Source organism: Hydractinia symbiolongicarpus, chromosome 7, assembly GCF_029227915.1.
Source record: "Hydractinia symbiolongicarpus strain clone_291-10 chromosome 7, HSymV2.1, whole genome shotgun sequence".
NCBI lineage: Eukaryota > Metazoa > Cnidaria > Hydrozoa > Anthoathecata > Hydractiniidae > Hydractinia > Hydractinia symbiolongicarpus.
Window position 1 is genome coordinate 12,756,632 of NC_079881.1, and position 25,992 is coordinate 12,782,623.

The 25,992-nt window shown below is 32.8% G+C and overlaps 1 protein-coding gene across 2 annotated transcripts in view; it reads right to left on the reverse strand.

Moving 5' to 3' along the window:
* The window catches only part of LOC130648376 (TBC1 domain family member 16-like), a 41,563-nt gene extending 17,395 nt beyond the window's left edge, over nt 1-24,168 (reverse strand). For both annotated transcript variants that reach the window (XM_057454417.1, XM_057454416.1), the window contains exons 1-3: nt 22,135-24,168; nt 16,833-16,981; nt 654-788 (exon numbers count right to left, since the gene is read on the reverse strand). In XM_057454417.1, coding sequence (XP_057310400.1) covers nt 654-788; nt 16,833-16,981; nt 22,135-23,001 — 1,151 coding nt within the window. In that variant the 5' untranslated portion in view covers nt 23,002-24,168. The remainder of the gene's footprint in view (nt 1-653; nt 789-16,832; nt 16,982-22,134) is intronic.
* Nucleotides 24,169-25,992: the final 1,824 nt, after the last annotated feature.

The following is a 25,992-nucleotide window of genomic DNA, read 5'->3' on the forward strand; positions in this document are numbered from 1 at the left end:
ATGAAGAGTTATTTAAACAATCAAGAAAATATTCTGCATATAAATAAGTAATGATTAAAACCTCTGTAAAAGCAGAAGATTTAGAAAAAGTAAACAGCTTAAAATTTATAAAATAAATTTTCATTAATTTTTTCAAATAAACAAAGTTTTTTTCAAATTATTGTAGCAGCCATGATTTAGTACCTTCTCCCAGTCTCACAGGAGTGATGTCACAAAATTGGATGTTTTCATCACAAACCCTGGTGACTATTTTTGTTTTAATGGCAACTACCATGGAGAAAAAAATAAGAAGATATTTATAATTTTGAAGGGTTTTAATTTTTATGTTATAATCTACATATTACTGATATACATATGGGGAAAAAGCTATAGATCTATAGAAAACCTACATGAACATAGGCCTTGGTAAGATAAAATTGGTCAACAAAACTTTGATATCAACCATTTTATGACGAGATTATGATTTTTTTAAAAATTCTGTTTTTTCCCTAACACTGTCCTCTACCCTTATTAAACAACAATAAAAAAATAAAAAGTAACCAGGATTGATATAGAAATCATATTATTTATAGTACATACATATTTCAACACTTCACTCTTAGCAGTTAAAAAGTTATTGGATCAAGGCTTTACTCTAAAAGTTACACTTGTACCTCATTTTCTGAATGTTTGGATTGTCCTGCCCAGCATAATAGGGATGAGCTCTATCAGTTCGAACAACATCTTTATCAACTGTAAACTGTGATAGTTTCCAAAAGTTTTCATACTCTTCACCTTTCAATGACAACCTTTAAGACAAGTGAACAAAAATAACTTAATGTGACTTGTTTTTGGGTATTCCTTTTTTATTTGTGTTAAATATAGCATAAACACGTTATTATGGGATACTATTAAAACTTGTGAAGTAGTTTTTACCATAATTGAACGTTCAGTGTATAAAAATATTGATATGGCAAGAGAAAAATGTGTGGGCTCTTTCTTTCTATGCAACAGTTTAATTTTTCTACACTGCAAAAAATATGTTACAATGTATTACGTTTAGTATAAAATCTTTAACAAGCTTTCTTATATTTTATTAGTAAAGAGTTAGGTTTCTTACAAGTCTTTTACATCCTGTTTGTGTTAAAAAAGAAATTTGAGAACTTCCTTATTAAGCTTGAAGCATTGCTGTATTTTGTTATAAAACCTTAAAAAGCCTCTTTACGAATTTTTCATCTTTCTATTATTTTGCAGCCCTCAAAATTTGGTTGTTTAAATTAGATTCATATTCCAGGGAGTATGTAGTTAAGTTTCCTCCACAGTAATACACAAAGTATAATCATTAAAAACTCTCACAGAAAAATATACACAAACAGTTTCAGTTTTAACTGCATGATTAATAACACTTTAGAATCACTTGTGGGTGAATTATATTGTTTCCAAAATGCTTAAATGTATTTAATTATTATGTCACTTTTTCTGTCCATATATAAATATTAATTGTTCAAATTTTTGTGTATTGATGTGCTCTTGCTGACGTCATCAAAATTCAAGTAAAATGGCCAAAGTGGAATTTCAAAGTAATCGTTATTTATTATTAGTTGTGTTTGTGCTCAAGTTATCCCATGAGGCGCCATAAATGTTAATTATAAAGCAACTTGGTTGTGATGTAGTAGCTGGTGGAGATTGTTTTATTTTTATCATATTATTGGTTTTAGACGTGCTGTTGACAATGTAAGAAAGCTGTTTGCTATCATATTCTCTGCATCAAAATCTTAGCAACTTAGTCGTGCTGTAGTAGCTGGTTAAGATTATTGGTTATCTCTACCATTTTGTTGGTTGTTGACCTGCTAAATGTAACTGCTGGTTGAACGTACTTGTATTTTCACAACGATGTCCTTTTCAGATAGTTTTTCCCCCTTACTCGAAAAAAGATATGACAGATAAAGGCAAAAAGTGTTCTTTATTTTTAAAAGAAAAGTGCAAAATAAAACTTATTGTTGATATAGATCGTCTGATTGCCGAAATCGAAATTGCATTAGAACAACGAAACTTTGTTTTCATTGACCTTTTTAATTTCAAGTTTTCAAAATGCAGGTCAAGAAATGATTAATGCTTTAAATTGTAAAATCTGGGCACAAAAGGGACAGAGTTTGATGAAGAAATAACTAAATTAGAAGTATAATAGAACTCTTTGAAAGTCATTGTCGTGAGTTGCATCAGAAGAGAATGAGTGGGTTATGAATCAACCAGTTCATCCTGGGAGCATAAAAGCTGGTTCGAAACCAATGTTGAATGGTGCTGTTGGGGGGGGGGGGACTCCACTGCTAAGTCATAAAAAGATCTTCATGCATATCGTGATTTTGAAGAAAGAAAGCATTTCTGTTGTTTCTTGATAAAATAGCAAAGCACCCATTACCAGAAATCATGGACTATCAATAAAATCATCAACATCTTCACGAAAATCCATGTCAACATCTGCACGCTGTGACACTGCAAATGTGATGACACAACCTATACCTTTTCCAGCTAGCACGTAAAACGGAATCATGATTTCTAAGGAAAATGGATATGCACAGAACTGGCACAAGGGTCTTAAAAAGAAGTAGCAATTAAGGCATATTTTATGACAGTGTCCAAGACACCCCTCGGTCAGAAAATAACACTGAAAAAATGATACGTAAAGTACTGCCGCAACAAAGTGCTCCTGACATTGAGTTTGATATCTTCGATGGAAACGTAATAAAATTTGAATAATTTATGACTACATTTTTTAAACCAGTTGTTGAAAACAAGATTTACAGTCATAAAGGAAGATTGACAAGACTAATATATTACATATTTAGAGAACCAAAAAAACTAATAGAAGCTGCATATATGACATATCAGAGAACTGCTACAAAAGAGCAAAACAACTGCTTCAAGAAAGGTATAGCGATTAGTTCAGGATTGCCAATGCCTACAGACAAAAACTGAGAGTGGCCAAATTTGAGAGCAGGAGATGCTGAGGCGTTTCAAAAATTCCACACTTTTTCTTTAAGTGTCAGGGCTGTTTGAATATGTGCATCAAAAGTGAATTAAATTCACAAAAGCACAATCTAGAGGATGGTCAAAAGATAATGAAGCTTAACATTGTAGATCAAAAAAAAATTATCTTTGACAAGAAACCTTATTTTGGTTGTTGATAGTATTGTACAATATTTATTTATTAAAAATAATTACAATTTAATTAAAATATTAATAAACTAAGGTTAAAGAAAATGAAAATTGATAAAGAAAAGACAGTATTTAGTAAAGCTGCATTGTCAAAAGCTATGAGCCTCGGTGAAGAGAGACTCGTTGTTTGACTGAATAGAAAAGAAGTGCACATTCGTCACTAAATAAAATAAAACTTTATTTTCTGGCATCTACACAGGCAAGATCAAAATCATTGACCACCTCTGTGTTCAACATGGTATTCAAGGATCTAAAACATCTAAGGCAAAGCAAAGCAGATTTCATACATACACATACAAAGAAAAGTTTACATCTCATCCAAGTCATTATTTTATCGTATTATTCGCCGGATTTCTGTGAAATTTTTTCTGCAAGAAATTTGTGAAATACAGAACTTTCTTTGCTCATTCCGCCGTTTATGGAAAAGACAAGTGGGGTGAATGTGCCATGTTTGTTATCTAATACACGCTGATTGTATTTATGTTTCTTTTCAGCTTCAAGCTTTTTATATATCTTACTAATTGACGTTTCAATCTGGCATGAGGGCATTTACATAGGTCAAATGTACATTAAGTAAGCAGACTGTCCTTGACGCCAAAAACCCTGGCTTACATCAAGCCTTGCTTCATCGTTGTTTATTGGTGAAAGCTTTGGCTCCATTTCCACTACAAACCTTTTGCAACAAATTTGCTTAGAAATCATGTACGTTGTTATGACGCATAGTCATAAAACCACCTTTTTTACAACACATGCCATGGGTGGCATTGGAATCATCATAACAAGGGCATCTTAAAACTCATCCTTTGTAAGACTGAAACCTTTAATGGTAAAACGTTAAGGAAGCTCAAGGCACCTTTTTTTCAATTCTATTCCATTGCCCGCATGACACTCTTTTTCAGGTAATTGAACATTTTGTCTTGTTTTCGAGCTTCCCTGACAGCGTTCACACGACAAGCTTTAACTTGATTTGTTTCATCTTTATTCAGAAGAGAATCAGACTGAGCAACGATGGCAGTAACTAGTAAAGCAGTGATGATTTCTTATGATATTTTGGTTGTTTACAACCAGTAGCAAAGGATCACCAAGCAAGAAATTGTGCTAAAAAACTACATATCGTACAGGACCTGCAAAAAGAACCATCCTAGCATATTAAAAGGATTTGTTAAGAAAAAACCGTGCTACCTGTAATTTATCCTATCCACAAGCAAAGCATCACTTAAAAGTGTATGCAATGCTAGATAACTGCAGCCAAGAGACATTTGTAACGCTATTACATGTGCTGGCCAAGAGGAGGAAAACCCAACAAGTCACCTTGCTTTGTTCTCTTTGATTGATGGTGTTGTTGTAGCCAGTTTCATCAAAGTTAGTGATGCAAGAAAAAAGATCATCGAAAAAGAAACCTCACGGGTTACATTGGGTGATTTAATGTTGACCACAGATCAGGCGAGCTTAAACGCATGCAAAGTGAAAAAGGATGTTTTGGTCAAACTCAAGGAACATCTATTGGCAAAATTCAACAATATCAACAGTGATATATTTCCTGCGATGGAGTGTTTCGATCACAAGAAGTGGCTGCCAGATCGCAATTACGCAGTTAATGACTCGCTTTTGGTAGCTGACCATTTTCAAAGGCTCTCTTAGCTACTGGTTTTAAGCATGACCATGTTATTGTTGAGCGGAAGGCATTTAAAAATCATGTCAATGCTTGTTACATGACATGTGATTTTCGAGTGATGTGGAGAAAAATTTTCGCACTTAAGAAAAAAGAATTTAAGAACATCTGGCTTCTTGCTGAGATTGTTATCGCACTATCAGGGTCTAATTCTACGGTGGAACGAGCATTTAGTTGTCTTACCATAATGTTTTCTGATAAATTTCTCTCGATGAACCACACTACAATGGAAAAATTACTTACCATCTGCATCAATGATAAACTTTCCACCAACGAGGAAAGGAAAAAAATTATCAATAAATCCGTCACTGTTTTCCCTCGTAGGAAGAGGACAAAAAAAACGAAAGAAGAATTCCAGTGAAAGCTCCTCGCCTGGAAGTTATGAACGTTCCAGACAAAGATAGTGAAGACAGTGAAAACGATCAGACATGGAAGCAGAGGATGAATGTTTGCCAAGCGATGGTAGCACGTTAGCAGACAATGAAAATACTCCTATGAGCCTTTGGACAGTTGATAAAGACAGTGACAGTGATATTTGAGTTTTTTATTTTCAGTTTTTTTTGTAGAGTAGCCCAACTTACTGAAGTTATTCAATATGTTCAAGGATTTTATGCATACAATATTCCTGTGGCTTATATAAATGTTGGTTCAATATCCTCAGTTATTATTATTTTTTTAATCACAAAGAAAAATGATGCATATTGAAGAAGAACTACTTTGTTCATCACTAACATACTGCCAAGCAGTGAGCGAGATTCGATCCACGGTCCCCAGAACAACACTACGTGCGGCAATATATTAGTGATGAACTCAGATAGTTTATCCGGATGGTGTGTATACATATAGGTGAATATTTATCATAGCACATCCATATTTCATTCTCAATAGAGAATGCTTCAGCCCGATCAGACCTCTGATCATGATGGTCGAGTATAATGCGTGTAAATCATATTGAAGAAGAACTACTTTGTTCATCACTAACATACTGCCAAGCAGTGAGCGGGTTTTTGATCCGCGATCCCCAGAACTGGGAGCCGCAGACGAACCCACTACACTACGTGCGGCAATATGTTAGTGATGAACTCAGATAGTTTATCCTGATGGTATGTATACATATAGGTGAATATTTATCATAGCACATCCGTATTTCATTCTCGTGCGCTATGATAAATATTCTCGTGTGCTATGATAAATCTTCACCTATATATAAAAAATGATGCAATATGCAACTTCTATATGTATTATGCTCACTTTTATTTTACCCATGTCGGTAAATGAATTTGATCTGATAAATTCCTTAAATTCTTTTAACATCACAATGAATGATGTAATGAATAATTTCTGTATAAATATTATTGAATATTTTGAGTATGCCCACGTGGATCAGTTATTTATTAGAAGTGATTTTAATACCTTTTTAATTTTTTTTTCTGAAGAAGTAAACGCTCTACAATCAAACAATTTAGGAAATAGTAGAAAAGACCGTAGGAAAAAAAACTTAACTTGAAGGGCCCCAATGCATTATACAGGCTTGACACTTTTATTGACAAGGAGGGTATTCTACGAATTGAAAGAAGACTTTCTAACATGGAAAAATCATTCGAAATTAAACACCTGGTAATAATGCCAAAATTGGTTGTCAGCATTAGTTATGAAATAGTGTCACAACAATACACACCATTCTGGAAGAGGGATCACTCGTTAGAGATTCACCAATGTGGTTATTGGATAATACATGTTAACTTAAAAGCTGATACACCATTATGTACAATGTAAAATTCTTTAAGGTGAAAACAGGCCAAAAAGTGATGTTCGACTTACCCAAAAAGAGACTGACAGCAAGGTAACCATTTACGCAATGTGCTATTGATCTCTCTGGGCTGCTAATAATTAAACAATGTAGAAAACTAGTGAAGCAATTTGGCTGTCTTTTCATATGCGTGACATGTAAAGCAATCCATATTGAAGTTGTCAATTCATTAGAAACATTTTCATTTATATTTGCATTGTGCAGATTTGTGCCAGAAAAGGAAATGTGTGAGCTGTGAGTAGTAAAAACGGAACAAATTTTGAAACAGAAAACTAATTTTCGAAAGCTCTCATGCAAATGGACCAATTTCTTCTTGGTATTGGCTTTGATTGGATACAATGGGAATGAGATCCTCCGGTAGCATCACACATGGGTGGTTTATCGGATCGGATCAGTTGACCATGGTGACTGAAAGGCATTTTTAGTCACCATGGTCAAAGTTACATACAATTTTGACGGAAGCATCCTTAATTCTAGACCATTATTTGTGAAAACAATCAGTGATCATCGTAGCATCGCCCCCACCGTTGTCTCTGGTCACGTAAGATCAAAAATTGTTTCACCTCACCATTGTTGTTTAGATGTGTCCATGTATTCAAAAAGAAAGTGGAAAGGACACATCATGTGTTACACATTCTTGAGTAGATGGGGGTCAGAATAAACACTATACAGAATTTCCAAATCTGAGATATTGTCCTTGTAAAAGGTGAAGGTCAAGTTTCAACAAAGTTTACAGTCAGGAATTTGAACCCAACCCATTTAATGTAAATTAAATTACTGAAAGTTGAAGCGTGGCTATTAACGATATATAACATTTTAATGCTTAGGATGAATCATGAAATAATAATCAGTTACTATAAAAGATTTTTTTTATTTTTTACTATTTTTTTTTTAGTTATTTTTGAACTTTATTTCTTCGAAAGAAAGCTTGAATTATATAATCACAAAAACGCTACTGAACGGAGCATATAAATATTTGCCATTTTCCTTTAACAAATGATGCAAATAACACAAATTTAAAGTTTTTTAAAGGAACCCAATAATTATGACCTTACTTCACTTACGTGCTTTATTTTTTATTTTTTTCTCTCAATAACGATCCGGAGATCAATTTTTCTTTTATGTTGAAATGTTATTCTAATCTATTTCTATCTTTGCAATCACATTGAGCATATTGAAATAATTTTCTTCTGGTAATAGAGCAGTATGGCAGGTATCATTTTTACGTGTTATTGACATGCATTCCACAGGCTAGTACCAAGGACTAAATTGAAAAATGCTGTTAAAAAACAGTAAACAATGTAACAATTTAGTTTCAATATTTATTTTTTCTTTTCTTTTTATATTTGCTACTTTCAAACAACAGGTGGCCACAAAAAATCTGAAAAAAAATTAAAAATACAATTAATAAGACACATGAAACTTTGTCCTCCCCTTTACTGCCACTCATTTTATTATACACACTATGATTAATAAAATGAAAATGGATAATAAAATTATAAAAATATGAGAAAGAATCTTCCGTACATCGTTGTTACAGAGGATTTCTAATAATTCATTATTTTGTTTCTTTTTATGCATTTTAACGTACATGAAAAAGATTTAAGTTAGCGATAAGGGTTGTAAGGCATTCTTAAATCATTCTATGACTTCATATTTCACTTTTTTTGTAATTTTGATAATTTCAGAAAGTTATCGCAGACATAAAGAAAACAAAATTTCCACGTGATTAATCGCACGCCTAAACAAATTTGAGCGTGTCTGGGGGTGTGCGTGTGCAATCGCACACCTGCCTGGTCTGCGTATGTAACCATTTTTGTATATATTTACGGTACACATGTTGTAATTGTTCTGTAACTATGTGAACTTGTTGGAAACTGTTTACTACCTTGTGATATTACTTTATATTTATCAAATAAATGTGAAGCAACAGTTATCTTGAATTATTTATTTAAAAACAAGATTCCTGCAGCTTACCGATTCTTTTCCAATGTTCCCTAGCCTAGGTAAATTTTCCCATTGGTTATCGACTAGTATCTAGTAAATGGATCATTACAGAAAAATTGAAGGTGAGATTGGTTGCAAGTGACTTTGAACTTTCTTGAGAATTGTGAGCTGATTCTTCAACATGTAGTTAACAGAACTTGAGATTAACAATGGCAATAATTATGACAAAAAGGTAGGAAAATCAATTCACTGATATAATTTGTTCCTTTTTATACAGTGACAATATGTAAATAGATCTGTTTTTATCTCCATCAAAAACATTCTCAGGCATTGTGTACAAACGGGTGAGAAATGAGATACTGAATTGATGTTTCTCATGTTCATATGACAAAACCTTGTTTATGTAGTATAAAAATCAGAACCGTATTAGAACTCTTGTTTGTCATGTGGATGTTTTTGTTTATGGAGACACTCCTTATTTCAATGAAAAGGTGCTCACTAAGACTTTCAAAAACTTCAAAATTACTGCAAAATGTACATTAGATACATCAGATATAAAATAGATCAAGTTGAGCATAGTGAATATGAAAAAAAAGTTTTAGAACTGTGATGATTGAGATTGAGAAGAATTCATCAACAATAACAGAATTTTGGATGAGTAAAAAATCAGTGTAAGATCACTAGGTGGGCAAAAGGATTGTGAAACCCAACAAACATCTAGATATATATACTTTAAAAGATGACAGGTTTCTAACTATGGCAAATCTTACTGTACAATGTGTTAAGGATGCTTAAAGAAAGATTAAACACAAAAATTCGACCAAAAAGATTCAAAGGAAAAACAGCTTAAGAATGTGAAATTATGTGACCACCAATGCAATCCATGCAAGTTTAAAAGATGGCTCCTCTAAAATGAATATGTAGTATTTTTAAAGCGTAACAACATAATTATACCAATATGCTGACAATCCAAGAAGCTTCAAAAAGCAACAAAAAATCCAATTGTATCACAGACATTAAATTAAATAAATGGACAGGTACAAGTACGTTATTTGCTGTCTGTCATGTTAAAAGAAATTTGTTTGTTGCAAAAGTTGCTGAAAACTGTTTGTACAATATTGATAATGTTGATATTGCCAAAATAAGACAAATGTTGGAATTTGTGTTCAATGGCTTAATAGAAAGCAAAAATTTACTGACTTTTTGATTAGGCTAAAGAATATTTCAACTCTATTTTATCAGTTTAAAATAACTGTTTTCTATAAAATTCTTGTCAAGGTTAAAAAATTGTATATATATCCACTTAAATGAATAAAATGCATTAAAAGCCAAGAATAAACGAAAAGTTTTGTTATCAATCAACAAATAAGGTGGAGAAAGCAAAACAGGCTAGTCAAAAATGCCACAATAAATGGCTGAGAGAGAGACACTATCGACAGAAAAACATCATAATAACAAACAATTAAAATGCTCTTTGAATATCGTGGTGCTAGATAAAGATCGAATAAAACTAGTTATTAAATTATAGTGATATGCGGCTTTGTAATAAAATCCACTTCTACCTCTGGTAATGTTATAGACGTTTTGTTGTTCCTGGCACATTTATTGTGTGTGACGAGCTTGAAGTAATCTTGCATAGGATATGACGAAACATTGGGTTTACATTCATGTACAATTGAACAGCTTCATCTTTTTAATAGTGTCGTGATTGTCTCAATGACACATAGAATCGCTTATTTGATGATATTTTCTGCTATTTGAGTTACTCTTTCTAGTTTGTTTAATTGTGTTAAGTTGAGTTTGACAAGACAATCTGACAGTATTCACTGCATTTGCTGTAAGGTTTGGTCTTAATTTTGCAAGTAGACCAACTTGTCTAGTTAGTTTGTGATACTTTTGCAGAACGTTGTTATTCAAATTTAGAGAAGGGTCCAATAACACGGTATTTGTATGACTTATTGAAGTTTATTTCTGTGCTGATTACTTATACCAATAATGGGTGTGAAGTTCGTAGCCTGGCACATGTTCATAAGAACATTGATTCTGTTTTTCCAACCTTAAGTGTCAGATACATTAGCAATGTCTTTGTCTAGCCTCGATGATATGTTTACCAGATGTTTACCAGATGTTTATATATATATATAATATATTTATGTGTGTCAGATTCAATAAAATACATGGTACTTTTGTACGACTTTAAGTTTCATGTTAAACAATCATCAGGTACAAGTTACCAAATATTTTGTTAAATCTATAACATAAAACAAAACAAGCATTAATACAAAATCATAAACATATCTTAAAATCTTAAACTCTTATATTTAACCCTCACCGATTCTCTTAACGTTCTTTAACAAGTATTTGTTGTCATGACGACATTTACTGATAAATTCGTTTTTTGAGTTAAGTAATTTCGGGTCGTCAAGGGAGTTCAAAATCATAATTTTCTCTGTTAGACATAATTTGCAATAATTCAATCTGGCTTTAGCGTTAGTGGTTTTGATAATTTTCCAACTGATAATTGGCTCTTTGTTTTGATCTTTCAAGTTCCAAACGTAGCTTGACAATGCGGTACTTTTTCTATACCCCGACGATTTTATATCTCGTTTGTGATTTCGATATCTTTCCTTAAACGCAGTTTCAGCGGCGCCTACGTATATTACCGACCTCTGTTTGGTAAATCAATTTCGATATTAAGCATTGATTTTGCATAGGACATTCTCCTTTTTTTCTGCAGTTGCATCTGAAAGTTTTATCCGGTGGGAACAAAGTTTGCTTATTATGCCCAGAGATTATCGTGCCGACATTAGTCATGCAGGAGTAGCTGACTTTGATTGTGTTTTTGTTGAATATCTGATGTTTCTGGAAAATGTTTTTTGACTAATTTTAACGTAATTTTTCCAACATTTGTGGCGACATTCTTGGAAAAAGGTGAATTGAACCAAACTATACATCGTTTACGTCTTCTTTTTTCAAATTGTTAGCGAGTATGAGCATTAAGACATCTGACCTTTTTTTAATAAATAATATTTTTTACCCCTTGAAAGTTGTAACGCAGAAAAAACAATGAATCCAAAACAAGACGGTACAGATTGGAAAGCACTGAAAAAGGGAGGATGGATGCCAGTTGTGCATGTCATTCTACAAGTTTTTTGGAACGTTGCCTATATGTTGCATTACTTAAATGTTCTTCTCGTATGTTAGCTGGCTTTAGCCTAGAAAATAATAAATACTAAGTCAGCTAGTAGCTATCATCAATGTTAATGAGTCTAGCAACTTTTTTTTTTAATCTTTTGAGTGTTTGTTTGTCCTTTTTTGTGTCATTGTAATTAACTGGAAAGTTTTAGTGCCGAAAAAAATTGAGTGGGTGGCTGGCAATAAACTCAATAAGTAATTTGGTACATAAGTATGTTTTATTTAATGTGTTGCAAACTACAGGTAATGTAAATTTTGTATGACTTCTAAACTACATTGAAATAACATTTGCACTGATTCATGTTTTAGGTTTGATATATTTCCTCATTTACTTTTTGCATTGTCAAGCAAGTATTTTTATTATTTGTTGGACACCTTCAATTTTTTAAGACATTTTTTTTAACAGTTTTTTTTTTTTGCCTGATTGCACTCATTCTTGGACTTTTTGTTGCAGCTGTTATATGGAATATATTATATGGAATATTGCAGATTTTTTAAATTCAATAGATATATTTAGTATCCTTTATATGAATTTATATTATAATACCTACATACGTCTGTCTGTCTGTCACGCAAAATAGTAGCGACGGCTTCTTTGATCTTCCTTAAAAAACCGGAGGTTTGAAATATTTCATTTTGTTATATGTTAGTAGGCTACTTGTTTTGTTTTTTTATAAATTAAAAAGAATAGTTATGGTTAAAATTTTTTAAAAAATTATCTGTTATCAAAAAAAAAAAAAAAAATTGAAAAAATCGTAAAATATGACTAACGCCATTATTATGAACCCTCGTACACTTCGAAGTTCTATAGTGATTTCGGTATATAAGTGAACGATCTAATGTAATGGTTGTCATTTTGTAGGTCATTTTTTTTTACCATTTTGTTTTCTAAAAACTTTGTATTGTGCTTTTTATATGTTTTGCATTTTAAGATATTTTGAGGCAATCAGAAATGGGAAGGACTTAAAAATGGCCCATCTTAACATTAATGGTCTGTCATCCAATGTTAAACTTCTGCTACATCAAACAAAACTTGATGTATTCTCCGTTTGTAAAACCAAAATTGATGACACCATCACTGACAATGACTTTAAAATTGATGGCTATGTTTATTACAGGAATGATCGGAATGGACGAGGCGAAACACCTATGGGTGAAAGTGTGCCTGAAAAAAACTAAACCTATTTACAATCTTTTAAAAAACTCCCAAAAGAATAGAAATATTTATCTTGGAAGACTTTAACTGTAACATACTTTTGAAATATGCTCTTTCCTCCAAAATAAAGGAATTGTGCTCCACTCTTTTCCTAAAACAACATATTATGGAGCTAACTTGTGTTACAAAAAATAGTAGCACTCTAATTGACTTGATTCTTTCTAACAGTTCTTGTTTATTTCTAAAACTGGTGTCATGGATTTAGGCATCAGTGGTTACAGTTTGGTTTATGTGATCAGAAAAATTTAAAAGGCCAAAATTTTGACACTGTTGATCATAAAATTTAGTTGAAAAAGTTTTGGTGTTTTGGCATCAGAGATGCTGCCTTTGACTGGTTTGAATCCTTCCAGGGATTAAATTAACGTAAAAAAATGGTTTGCAACTTTTCCGTTTTGGTGTCTTTGCGACCTGTTTTTCATCAATTTGCGAATCGATTTTGTTATAAATTGGAGCAAACAGCGAATCAAAATATCCTTTCCTTGAAACAGCCCTCGTGTGATTATGACTTCAATCCACCATATTTGAAAGTAAAAATTTTATGTGCTGAATTCTTTGCAGAATGACTGAAAAAAATTTGCATTTACTTATTTGCTTGAATTTATGCTGCAGACATATTTTAGAGAAAAGGGTAAACTTAGTTTCTTATGCTTCTCCACGTTTCACTTTCAAGTCGAAAGAGTATAAAGGCTAATTATTTGAGGACCGCGTCAATGCTACGTTTATGTCTAAAAAGAAAAAAAATGGCCCGTCCGAATAATAAGCAAAAACAAACATATATAGTGCATTAAAGTTGTGACATGCACACAATGTCTTGACTGCTCACTAGTTGTTGCTGTTGTTGTTGTTTTTATTCTTTGAGAATATATTGAAATTTTGATTCGCATTTGTGGTGATAGTGGTGACTGAAAAAAATTTGCATTTACTTATTTGCTTGAATTTATGCTGCAGACATATTTTAGAGAAAAGGGTAAACTTAGTTTCTTATGCTTCTCCACGTTTCACTTTCAAGTCGAAAGAGTGTAAAGGCTAATTATTTGAGGACCGCGTCAATGCTACGTTTATGTCTAAAAAGAAAAAAAATGGCCCGTCCGAATAATAAGCAAAAACAAACATATATAGTGCATTAAAGTTGTGACATGCACACAATGTCTTGACTGCTCACTAGTTGTTGCTGTTGTTGTTGTTTTTATTCTTTGAGAATATATTGAAATTTTGATTCGCATTTGTGGTGATAGTTTGTGAAAATTGGGTCGCAGTATTCAAAAAACGATTCACATTTAGCGAACTGCGAACCCTTGCCTACTTAACGGGCCGAATGCAGCTGACCCTTGCTTCATGAAGACACTTTTGGGGTGCCACAAGGCTCTGTGTTGGGTCCCCTGCTTTTTCTTTTGTATATTGATAGCTTAAAATCTGTCATCAATTCATACTACCACCATCTATATGCAGATGATACAATAATTATTTCATCCAATAAAAACTTGGATACCCTTGTCTTGCAGATCGAGTTAGAACTTTCGCAAGTCGGCCTCCGGCTGATTAATAACAAAATGACTAAAAATACGGACAAAACTGAAACAATCTTTTTCCGCAACCACAGCCAGTTAAAAAAAGTTGAGAACAAAACTATTAACTATATGGGTATTCCTTTGAAGAGGAGCGAAAAAGTTAATAATAAATAGAAAAATACTAATTAAATAGTCTAAAATTAGAACCATTGCATCTAGTTTAACACCTCACACAAAAAACCTTTTAATTAATGCACTTGTCATGCTGTATTTCAACTACTGCTCCTCGGCAAGGGCTTGTCCCACCCAAGGTAGAATGGGAAAACTAGAAAAACGATTGGGAAAGAGAGGGAATATTCACTGAATAATTTACTCATCAAAAACGATGCCATATTAGTTTTCAAAGCCATGAATCACATTGCTCCTGATTACATGCACTCAAAAAAATTTTTGGCAAAAAACTGCCACAATCATTAAACAAGAGGAGCTTTAAAAAACAGGTTCACACATCCATTGGTCAACAAAGAATTTGGCAAAGAAGCCATTCCGTTTAGAGCTGCAAAAGTGTGGAGTAATCTTCCAGACCAATTGGCCTGTAATGGAAGTCTGCTTTTGGTTAAGACTTCCATCTCTAATGTAGTTGGCACATTCTAATGGAGATAACTTTTTAATTTTTGTTTTTAATTCTTTTTATTTTCAATTTTCACAGATTATAAAATGTTACTATGTTTGATTGAACTGAGGCAGTCTAAGATTTATCATTTTTTGTTTTTTTGTTTTAGTGGCCCCCAGTGGAAACAAACCACTAACTATTTAAATATTTACTATTATTATTATTATTATTTAGGAGGGAGTCAGTCTAATTTAGTTTCTCAACTGTGGTTGCTATCACTTCCTTAATTCAAATAGTTTTTCCACCTACCCTACCCCATGTGTTAGGTTATTAATTTAGATTTTTTCTTCTCTCTATGCAACATACCTGCATCACTGCACATACTACGTTGGAACGACGATGGTTTATCTACAATGGAACTGGTTCATCAAGGCTATATACCATCGTCGAGTTTCAATAGATGTCTGATTGCTTTAGCTATATGGTTTGGCTGAAAAGGACCAACAAGGTTTTAGTCCAATGGTGGAATTGGCTGTCTTACTTACAATCGCCCTGATGTGGTAACTATACCTGGTGGGGATGCTGGGCTGCCCTGGGCAGCCACAAGGTATAGTGATGTGCATGTATCCCAGAAAGTATGGTGAAAACAGCACAGGTGCCCTACGCGACCAGGACAGATGACTAGGGAAATAGCAGGAGGGGGTGCTCCTGGGACTGTGCTGACAATGAGAGATAGGGCACCAAGGTTAAAAGAAACTAGGGCTCATAAAGAGTAGGTTCTTTTGCATGTGTTTAAGTTGTATTAAAAAACAGGTCCCTCAAGAGCTTGCAAGAAAAATTAAATTATTGCAAATGAGCAATGCCTAATAAGCAATTGCCTACCACTTCTCTTTCGAGAAAGGAAAAAAAAAGATTTTTATAATTCTAACGTAAACATTTTTATGCAGTTAAGATTTTGAAAAAAATATACTTTCTATGAATACATATATAAACAAAAATAATATTAGAATTATACCGAAGAATAATATTGGAAGTTGTAAAACCACAAGACACAAACTAAATTTTAATGAATAATGCTCAATGTTTAAATCATTCAGTAAAGAAGAAGATAAATGTTTTAAAATAACTTTGCTTCGCTATTTTTCAAGATGGATGTGTACTTTTTTGCACGTGCAACAGTTCGCACACCTGGATAGCATTTGTGCGTGGAGGCAAGCATGTGCAATTGTACGCGTCTAATGAAATTCTCTGAACATATGGAATACGTGTACCAGAGCTCTACACCTGAATGTGTGGCACAGTTTATGGTTCTTATTAATTGCTCCATCTGGTGTTCAACGCTGGGTAACACTTACTTGTGGCTTAACCCAGCGCTTCAACGCCGGGTCCCCCAGCTAGTTCTATATCAATTATTCCATGTGCTAAATTAAATTCATTTTATTGCAGTATATCTCCCAACATAATTAAAAAAAAACATCATGACTCAAACCATCATGACCTGCAAGCTTAAAGGATTGACCTTTTGACGAAAAACACTTGGATGCATAATCCAAAGGGTGCCACAATATTACTTTGCAACCCTTTTTTCTAACGCAAGTGTTTTTAAAAGTGCTTGCCTGTCATAAGTTTCTTTCAAGCCTCAGTAAAGACAAACCAAATATAAAACCTATTATAACCTTTTTGTGTGGATAACTTCATAAGACTTTGCTTTTTCCAATTTTATTACCGCACGCTCTTTTTCAGTTGAATGCATTGGATAATAGTACATTAAAAATTTCCAAGCATCTGGTCGAACTTCTTGGCTTAAACTGCCAAAGAACACATGCTAAAATTATAACAAAGTGAACAAAGCTGGTTAATATAACCCAATCATCTGAACAACTCTTAGTAAAACATCTTGGCAATAACAAAATAATAAAAACTATTAAAGGAAAACATGCAGGCAAATAAAATCTGCAACTTCTAATGACATAACAGAAATTTGATAATTTAGAGCTGTACTAGCTTTATGACACCTAACATTATGACCGTGTTTTATACGCGACACACACGATTCATGGGGATATTGCAATCATTACAATGGTAAAATTTTTTGTGATAATTGGTCCAGGGTGTTTATTTTAGATTGGGATGTTTACAATATCTAATGTGCATGATGCATTTATCACAATTTAAAAATAGTATGAACATTTTGTGTTTTCTTAATAAGAAAAGAATTGAAAGGTTTTCTCTTGAAACTTGAACATTGCCAGTCTTTTCTTAAAACTTAAATATTACTGTATTTTGTTCAGAAACAATTACAAAGCTTTCTCATAAAGCATAAAAACGCCTTATGTAATTTAAAACACCTCTTTACCAAAAAAACAAAACAAATTACATATTGAATATGCTGCTACAAAAACAAAAATGACAATGTGACAATATGACAAAAACACTGAACTCAAAGGAATATTCACATGCTTCTGATCTTTTGAACTTTGAACTGTAAAAATTACCAATAAGATATATGTATTTTCAAAAAACACTTTATATATTTAAAATAAAAACATAAAAATGAAGAAGGCTTTTTGTAACAGTGTTACATTATCAAGTGATGTAACACTGTTACTTGATTTTTGGCTAATTTTATAATAAAAGTTTAGTTTAAAGATAGTGTATGCTAAAAACTGAAAGTTATTTTTACATACAGAATACATACTATTATTAACAAACTATAGTCCATAAGGCACATAGAAAAATCCACTTAGGCAGAAGAAAAATGGAAAAGAGAACATTCACTTGAATTTCGGTACAACATAAGCAAAGTCCCACAATGTATGAAAAAAAATTTTTGTATAACGTAGAGCTTTAAACGCTGATCAAGAAAATGTATACTTTTGACGAATAGTTGAAGAGACATTGGGACTTGATGATGTTATCAACCCCTCCAATTCCAAAACGGATTTGGGGACCCTGGTTCAGGAAACTTACCCAATTTGGTCCCAGGTTGTCCCTAGTTACCCATGCGGTAAAAAATGACTGACATCACCACCTCGTTTCCAAGTTATTTGGCCTCAGTTATAACTGCAATGTAATGGCTTCACCAATCTTATTAAACGCATTGATGTCAGTCTAAATGCATTGACGTGGCGCCATATTGTCAGAAAGATTAACAAATTAGACATAATTTTTTCGGTGAAATCAAAGGAATGGACACAATTTTCGTAAATTCAAAGCACCAGTACAATGTAGTTTTTCAAATTTTTAAAGCTTCCTTCCTTGTGCAGGCACTTTTGCTCTCCATTGTGTAAACCCTAGGCATACGAAAAAAAGGCTTATCTAAAATGCTTCCACCTACGTCAGTGGCAAGGTTTAAAATTAAAAACACAAAACCCTGAGGCTGTGTAAAGGAGAAATTTAATTTGTAACTCTTTTCATTTAAAAATTAGCCCCCGGCTTCGAGCTGGAGACTTTCAAATAAATAATTATCACTGCTATAAGTATTTTTGGATCGTGCATCTAAAAGGCTATTAACACAAAAATAAAATCACAAATAAATATAAAGTTCATTAAAATATGCAGTAGAAAATAAGTGTGCTATATAATATAGCAATACACAAAATAAATTCCTGTTGTCAAATTTTTCTTGCTTTTTGTAAGCATTTTCAAAAATGCACCGCACAATTGTGCAGCGAGTGGCACAATAGCTACACAAATATGTTCTCAAGCTCCAAATGGGGTCGATCCAAGCAAACTTAGTGGTCAAAGTCATGAAATTAAAATATAAGTTTATCATAAGCAAGGCCTGATAGATTTCCGTCATGGGCGGACGCTTTTAGATCTCAGAAATTATTGAATAGTCCTGGTCCTTTTAATTCACGAGCAAGCCTATTCATATCCAACCTGACCATCCTAGCTAATTCACCGACTCCTGACTTAGTTAAAAGAACTACGTACACATAAATCTCTTTTGCCTGGCCCCTTCGTCGTTGGTAACCAGGTCTTACACAAGAAATCCAGCCATGCGGTTCTTAACTAATGCAGAGGTGAACGCCGACGGAGCACGGATGAAGCAAGTCTGCAAAACTGCACTTACAGGCTGAATAGACATTTTATCATGGATTTAATTGTAGATAATTTCTTCAGGTCCGAATTTAATGGATTTTTTCTTTATGCCTGTAAAAACGAAACCCATGTGTGGTGTAAATTTTTTTGAAGTTTTAAGCCACGTGGATAAAGAATTTTTTTAACTTGAAAACAAAGCATATTTTTGCCTATTTGCTTGTGATGACCTGAAAAGTGAAAAATAAATATAAAAATGACAGTATAGTCATGCATACTATTTCGGGCATGTAGAAAAGGAAGTTAAGATTGAGAGAGACGCTATACCAGTAGACACTCGATCATCGTGTTTGGGGTTCACGATTTAAAACGTCCCCCACTTTTCTACCGCAAAATGAATGCGCCACAAAAAATAACCTCGGAGCCTGTGTCGTATGCGTAACATTCTTTGCATGTGCGCTTTACATCACACGCGTTACTTGATTTACATGTGCGAATCATTGCATACCTACTTAAATATTTCTGAAAAAGACTGTTATTGTCGTAACACCCTCCTTTATTATGATTATTATATATATATGTTTAAAATTACATTAGCTAAAATTAATACTGCAATATTGCAAATGCTGCAAAACATTTAACACCGTTTAAGAAAACTAATAAAAACAAGGTAGAATACGCTTGTCGTAATATCCTCCTCTGTTATGAATTTTAAATAAATAATTTTATTGCCACAAAAGACTTTAAATATTGTCAACTAAACTATAGTCTGTAAAAAGATTTTCCACTTAAATATACATTTCCTTATAAGACTGCACAAAAAAACATTAAAAGAACACTATATAAAACTTTATATCAAAATAACTTTCTGTTTTTATTATTTTAAGTGGGAGAAGAATAACTTGCCTTGCAAATTTCGAAATAGGGCAAGTATAACTTGCTGTATAACTTTCAAAACAACAGAAGTATATTCTGTATAACTTTTAAAACAGCACAATAATAATTCTGGCTGCATAACTTTTAAAAACAAGTGTTTGAGCATGCAAGTATTTTTATCTTTTCACCTTGACAATCAGTTACATTTTATTTTAGTGAGACAAATTATTATTTTTCCTTTGCAACAAAAAAAGTAAACTGCGTGTGTTATGCGAAAATACATAGAAAAATATGCTCCGTTGTTTTTTTGTTTTGTTTTTATTCCGATCATATATTTTTTGGATATAGGAGGTAAATGAGGAAAAGGACTACACCAGTACCTCCTGATTACTGTATTTCATACTTTACTTCTTGTACCGAAAAAATAAAACAGAGCGCAATTAAACAATTAGAAATTGAACAAGGAGACATAACAAACTTTCTTAATAATTAAGGGACCGTCGTCTCCACAATCGATTTACATTTTATACGAATTGAACCGATTAAGATCGATTCGAGATCGTATCATCATTTTTTAAAATCATTTACAGATCGTTTCATAAAATGAAGGTGAAACGATTGATTTTTATTTTAAACTCTAAGCTTAAAAAATGATACGAAGTGGGAGCGAATGGGATACGAATGGGAAACAATTCCGAAACTATTTTGAAACAAATGCAGAAAAAATTTTAAGACAAATTTTGAAACGAATTCTGAAGCGAACTGTTCTCCCAAAACGATTAAAAAACAATAAAAAACGTGATAAATTGATTACTTGAAACTATTTTAGACATTCCTTTTTCATTTCCATTGAAAGGGGTGATAAACTACGTAGTTTCGAAACCAACTATGGCTATATTTGATCCCGTTTTGATAATTTTTAAACGGTCTATGGCGATGTATTCGCTTCCTACGATCCCGTTTTTATAATTTTCAAACGATCTACGTCGAATTTTAGCTTCCTACGATCTCGGTTTTATAATTTTTAAACAATCCACGGCGATGTTTTAGCTTCCTACAATCCCGTTTTTATAATTTTTAAACAATCTACAGCGATGTTTTAGCTTCCTGTGATCCAGTTTTTATAATTTTTAAACAATCTACGGCGATGTTTTAGCTTCATACGATCACGTTTTTTTGTGTTTTTAAACACGATCAAAACACGATCGTAGGAAGCTAAAACATTGCTATAGATTGTTTAAATATTATCAAAACACGACCGTTGCAAGATCTGTTAAGAACCATCAAACACAATTGTATGAAGTTAAAACATCGCTGTAGATCTTTTTAAAACCATCAAAACACGATCGTATGAAGCGAAAAAATCGCTGTAGATCGTTTACAAAATATAAAAACAGGATCGTAGGGAGCTAAAACATTGCCGTAGATCGATGTATATAGATATTTTAAATAATTTGATAATAAAATTTCTTTAGAAATCGGTGCGTGTGATAAACATAATAATAATAATGTTAAATTTAAAGCAATTTTAAACAATTTGAACTGAAACGAATTACACAAACTGTTGAAACGAATTGATGTTTATATTGTGAAACGAATGCGAAACGATTGCAAAAAGATTTTCGTTCCAACAAAATGATTTTAAACTATTTTGAAACGATTTGAAACGAACTCGAAACGTTTTTTTTTGGCAAAAAAAAAAATTTTAAAATTGTTTCAAATTCGTATAGAGATCGTTTCAAAAAAAATTATACGAATTGAAACGATTATTTTTGAAACGATCGTTAAGACGATCCCTAACAATTTGAAAAGTATTTCTCTTTAACACTTACTTTTTATTTTTTTAATGACAACACACAACATAATGATGATCACAAATTACACATGTAAAATTGTGGAGATCACAAAAAAATTTAACAATAGATCATGATGATGATTAAAAGATGCTGAAGAATTTCTTTATCACAATAGCAGTATCACAATAGCAGTGTGGATTGTATGTTAGGTGTCACAAAGCCAGTACTTTATAAGAAAACCAGTTTTGCTTAGAATAAAGATTACCTTTTTAAAATTATATACATCTTCTATTTGTCCCAACCGATTAACATAACTTAGCCAATTGATCATATTCATGGGTTTATACCGGCCTTCCTCCGGATGCATTTCAGGCCAATTTTCACTAACTGGTTGCTCTTCAGCACTGACATAGTAAACTTGTTGACTAACTTCGTATGCCAATAAATCTTTGTCCATTACACAGCCATTCCAGTTATCCAAAATTTCTGTCAGTTTTAACAGTCCATTGCTATGGAAGTGAAAGACCTTGTATTGATTTTCTGAACTACCAATAACAAATTGTCCAGAATCTTTTCCACTATTTGTATAAAACAATTTTATTGTTTTCATATCTCTGATATTAATGCTAAAAACACCTCCTAATGGTGGTTCAAAATTCCTTATTTGATAGTTTGATGAGTGTAATAAATTCACCCTGTTATCTGGGTTATGAAGAGCATGTGGTGGAGAATTTTTGCCTGCTACTTCAGTACTAACTACATCAACACTGCCTTCTTTCTCTTCTCTTAATTCTAAAGGAAAATCTGCTTTAGGTTTTAGTGGAACTGTCATCAGCTCAGCTTCGTCTGTACTTCCAGCAGCCAGTAAAGCATTTGGTATCCAATTAAGCATCAAGTCAGATATTTCAACATCTGTTCTGTAAATCTTCTTCAAGCATAGATATCCTGGAGAATGTTGTTCATCTTTTGTCAAGAGAGAAGGAGTGTGAACACAGACATTGTTCTTGCAAAATAAAACTTCTTCCTCCAATATTGCTTCATCTAAGTCACTTCTATGTTTCCTGCGCAAAGGTTCTCCATGATATATTTGATTAAAGAATTTGTCCACAGTATGTGAAATAAACTGTAACATTCCCTTGTGTGCTTCTTTGTTCTTTGCTTTATCTGGCAATTATCTACCATCAGATAAATTCATCAGAATCAAAATTGAAAAACTAACCCAAAACTTTAGTTGAAAAATGTTCCCAGAAATATGCCTTAAAAGATTTTCAGAATTCAATATCACACCATTGTGTGGAGGACGGCAGTCATTTGTCTTTTGTTATAATTAAATCCCTTAAGGGTTTTGCGAGTTTATATTTGCGTGTTAAAAACAATGCGCTCGCGAAGAAATATCGGAGCAATTATATTTCTTGTAATACAAGATGCATTATGTAAATGTATTAATAAGCTATTCCCGTAAGTATTAGAGTGAAGTAATTAAATAATAAAAATCTTTTGCAAAGTTTTATAATACATTGCGCAAGAATGTATTGTTGATTTAATTCCAAAAAAGATTCCAGTGGGTTTAATTTAAAAAAACATATTAGAAGCATTGTTGCTCACAACTTTTAAATGCCGCTTTTTGTTTATAAACTTTTAAAATGTTATCTTAAAAAACATTTCTATCGCCGCTTTTCATTTTTAAACTATTAAAATGCGACTTAAAAAAACATTACTATCGCCGCTTTTCGATTTTAAACTTTGAAATGCGATCTAAAAAACCATTTCTATCAGCGCTTTTTTGTTTATAAACTTTTAAAATGCGATCTAAAAAGCACTTAATTACTGCAATTAAAAAATTTCACAAGAGTTCGCGCAAAATATATAGATTGCTAAAATTGATCTTGTAACCTATTATGATTAAACAATTGATCGTGTAGGTGTTTACTATGTTGACTACTGTTATATTTTAGATTAGTTTATAATTGTGTTGTATGACTGGGGGTTTTATCTATCTCAGTAAATAAATTGATGTTAACAATGGTAGCAGAGGATGAGTCACAATTACAAGATACCCCCAGTCTTTAATGACAAGAAACCATATAATCGCTATGTTGATGAATTGAAAGCATGGACATTATGAACAGATTTAGAGAAGCAGAAGCAAGGCATCGCAGTGGCCTTATCTTTACCAGAAGAAGATTCAACACAAGTAAGAGATAAAGTGTTCAGTGAGATTAGTATTGCTGATTTGAATAAAGAAGATGGAATAGACACTTTGATAGCGTTTATGGACAACTTGTTTAACCCTATTCGGTCCGGGGGGGGGGGGGGGGGGGGGGGGCGGATTCCGCCCCCCCTGACGGTTTTTTTTTAATAACTCCTGATTTCTTTGTTATATGGCTATGATACTTACTGAGTTTCAACATTTATCTATTAGACACCTGCATGCTAATTTTTTAGGTCCCATACCTTTCAGAGGCTTTGATATTGGCCATTACTCGAAACTACCCCTAAAAATCTCTATGAAATCCTTATAATGGGGAAAATATAATAACTCCTGTTAGGATTATCCTTAGAACTTGAAACTTGCAACACAACTTTGTTTTATCAAGAAGAATCATTTGGAATAATTTGAACACGTGACTAATCCGATTTCCCGATTTTGTCGGATTTTACCCGAAAATCGAAAAAAAACGGATTTTCGGGAAATTTTTGGCAATTTTTTATCCGATCCATGTAAAAACCGGAAGATATGTTAAATAACTTTTATTTACCTTTCAGAAACTTCAAACAGAATGTAAAAATTCGGTCTAGAACAAAAGTAATTATATTTTAAGCAGATAGTGGCATTTTTAACAATTAAGCTTTTGATGACGTCACAGAAAATGTGCTGACGCAAGCAAATTTTTTTTGGCGCCATTTTGTTCCTTTTGTGACGTACTATAAGTGTGCCAAGTTTGATTCAATTTGAACAACCCTATGAAAAGTTATTGAGGGGGGGCGGAATCCCCCCCCCCCCCGGTCATGGTATGTTCGAAAAACCCCGGACCGAATAGGGTTAAGAAAGATGAATTAACTGATATGTATGAACATTACACAAACTTTGATCGTTATAAAAGAAAAAGTCATGAAACTATGGAGTTGTATATAATAGAATTTGAAAAGTTGTACAATAAAACAAAGAAATTTGATATGGCATTACCAGAAAGTGTTTTAGCATTCAAATTACTTGATGGAGCTTGTTTAAAACATTCGGACAGACAGCTTGTACTTACTGGTGTAAACTATGAAGAAGTAAATACTATGTTTAAACAAATGAAAAGTGCATTAAAAAAGTTTTGCGGAGAACAATCATTACCTACTAATAGCAATGAAAGCATAAAAGTTGAACCATTTATTACTAAAACTGAACCTGTATTTATTACTGGAACTCATGGAAATTCAGTTAGACCTCAAAATGAACGTTTCAGATATGGTAACAGAAATAATTATAAACGAAACAATCAACGACCATTACGTAAAAGAAATAATCCACTTGATGAAAAGGGTGAACCACTTAGATGTCACATTTGTCAGTCAGTTATGCACTTTGCTCGGTTTTGTCCTCATGGGAATAAAACCTTTGACAAGCCAGTGTTCCAAGCAAGCGATGAAAATGATATGGTGGAAAAAGCAGTTCTTTTTACGGATGCAGTAATTGAAGATAAAAGTGTTTTATTGTCAGAAGCTCTTAATTGTGCTGTACTAGATAGTGCTTGTTCAGCAACTGTTACCGGAGAAGATTGGCTTAAGTGTTATTTGGATTCACTAACAACAGAACAAAAGTGTAAAATACAACGATCTCCCAGTGACACTGTTTTTCGATTCGGTGGTGGGGAAAGATTAAAATCCAATGGCAAAGTTAAAATACCATGTAATATGGCTGGAAAGGAATGTGAAATTGTGACAGACATAGTTGAATGTGATATACCTCTTCTTCTTAGTAAAACAGGTATGAAGAAAGCGGACATGAAATTAGATCTGGTAAACGACACTGCTGAAATATTTGGTACATTAGTTGATTTGCAGAATACATCAGGCCATTATTGCGTACCCTTGAAAGAGGATGAAGTCTGTTTATCCAACTCAATATTGATAA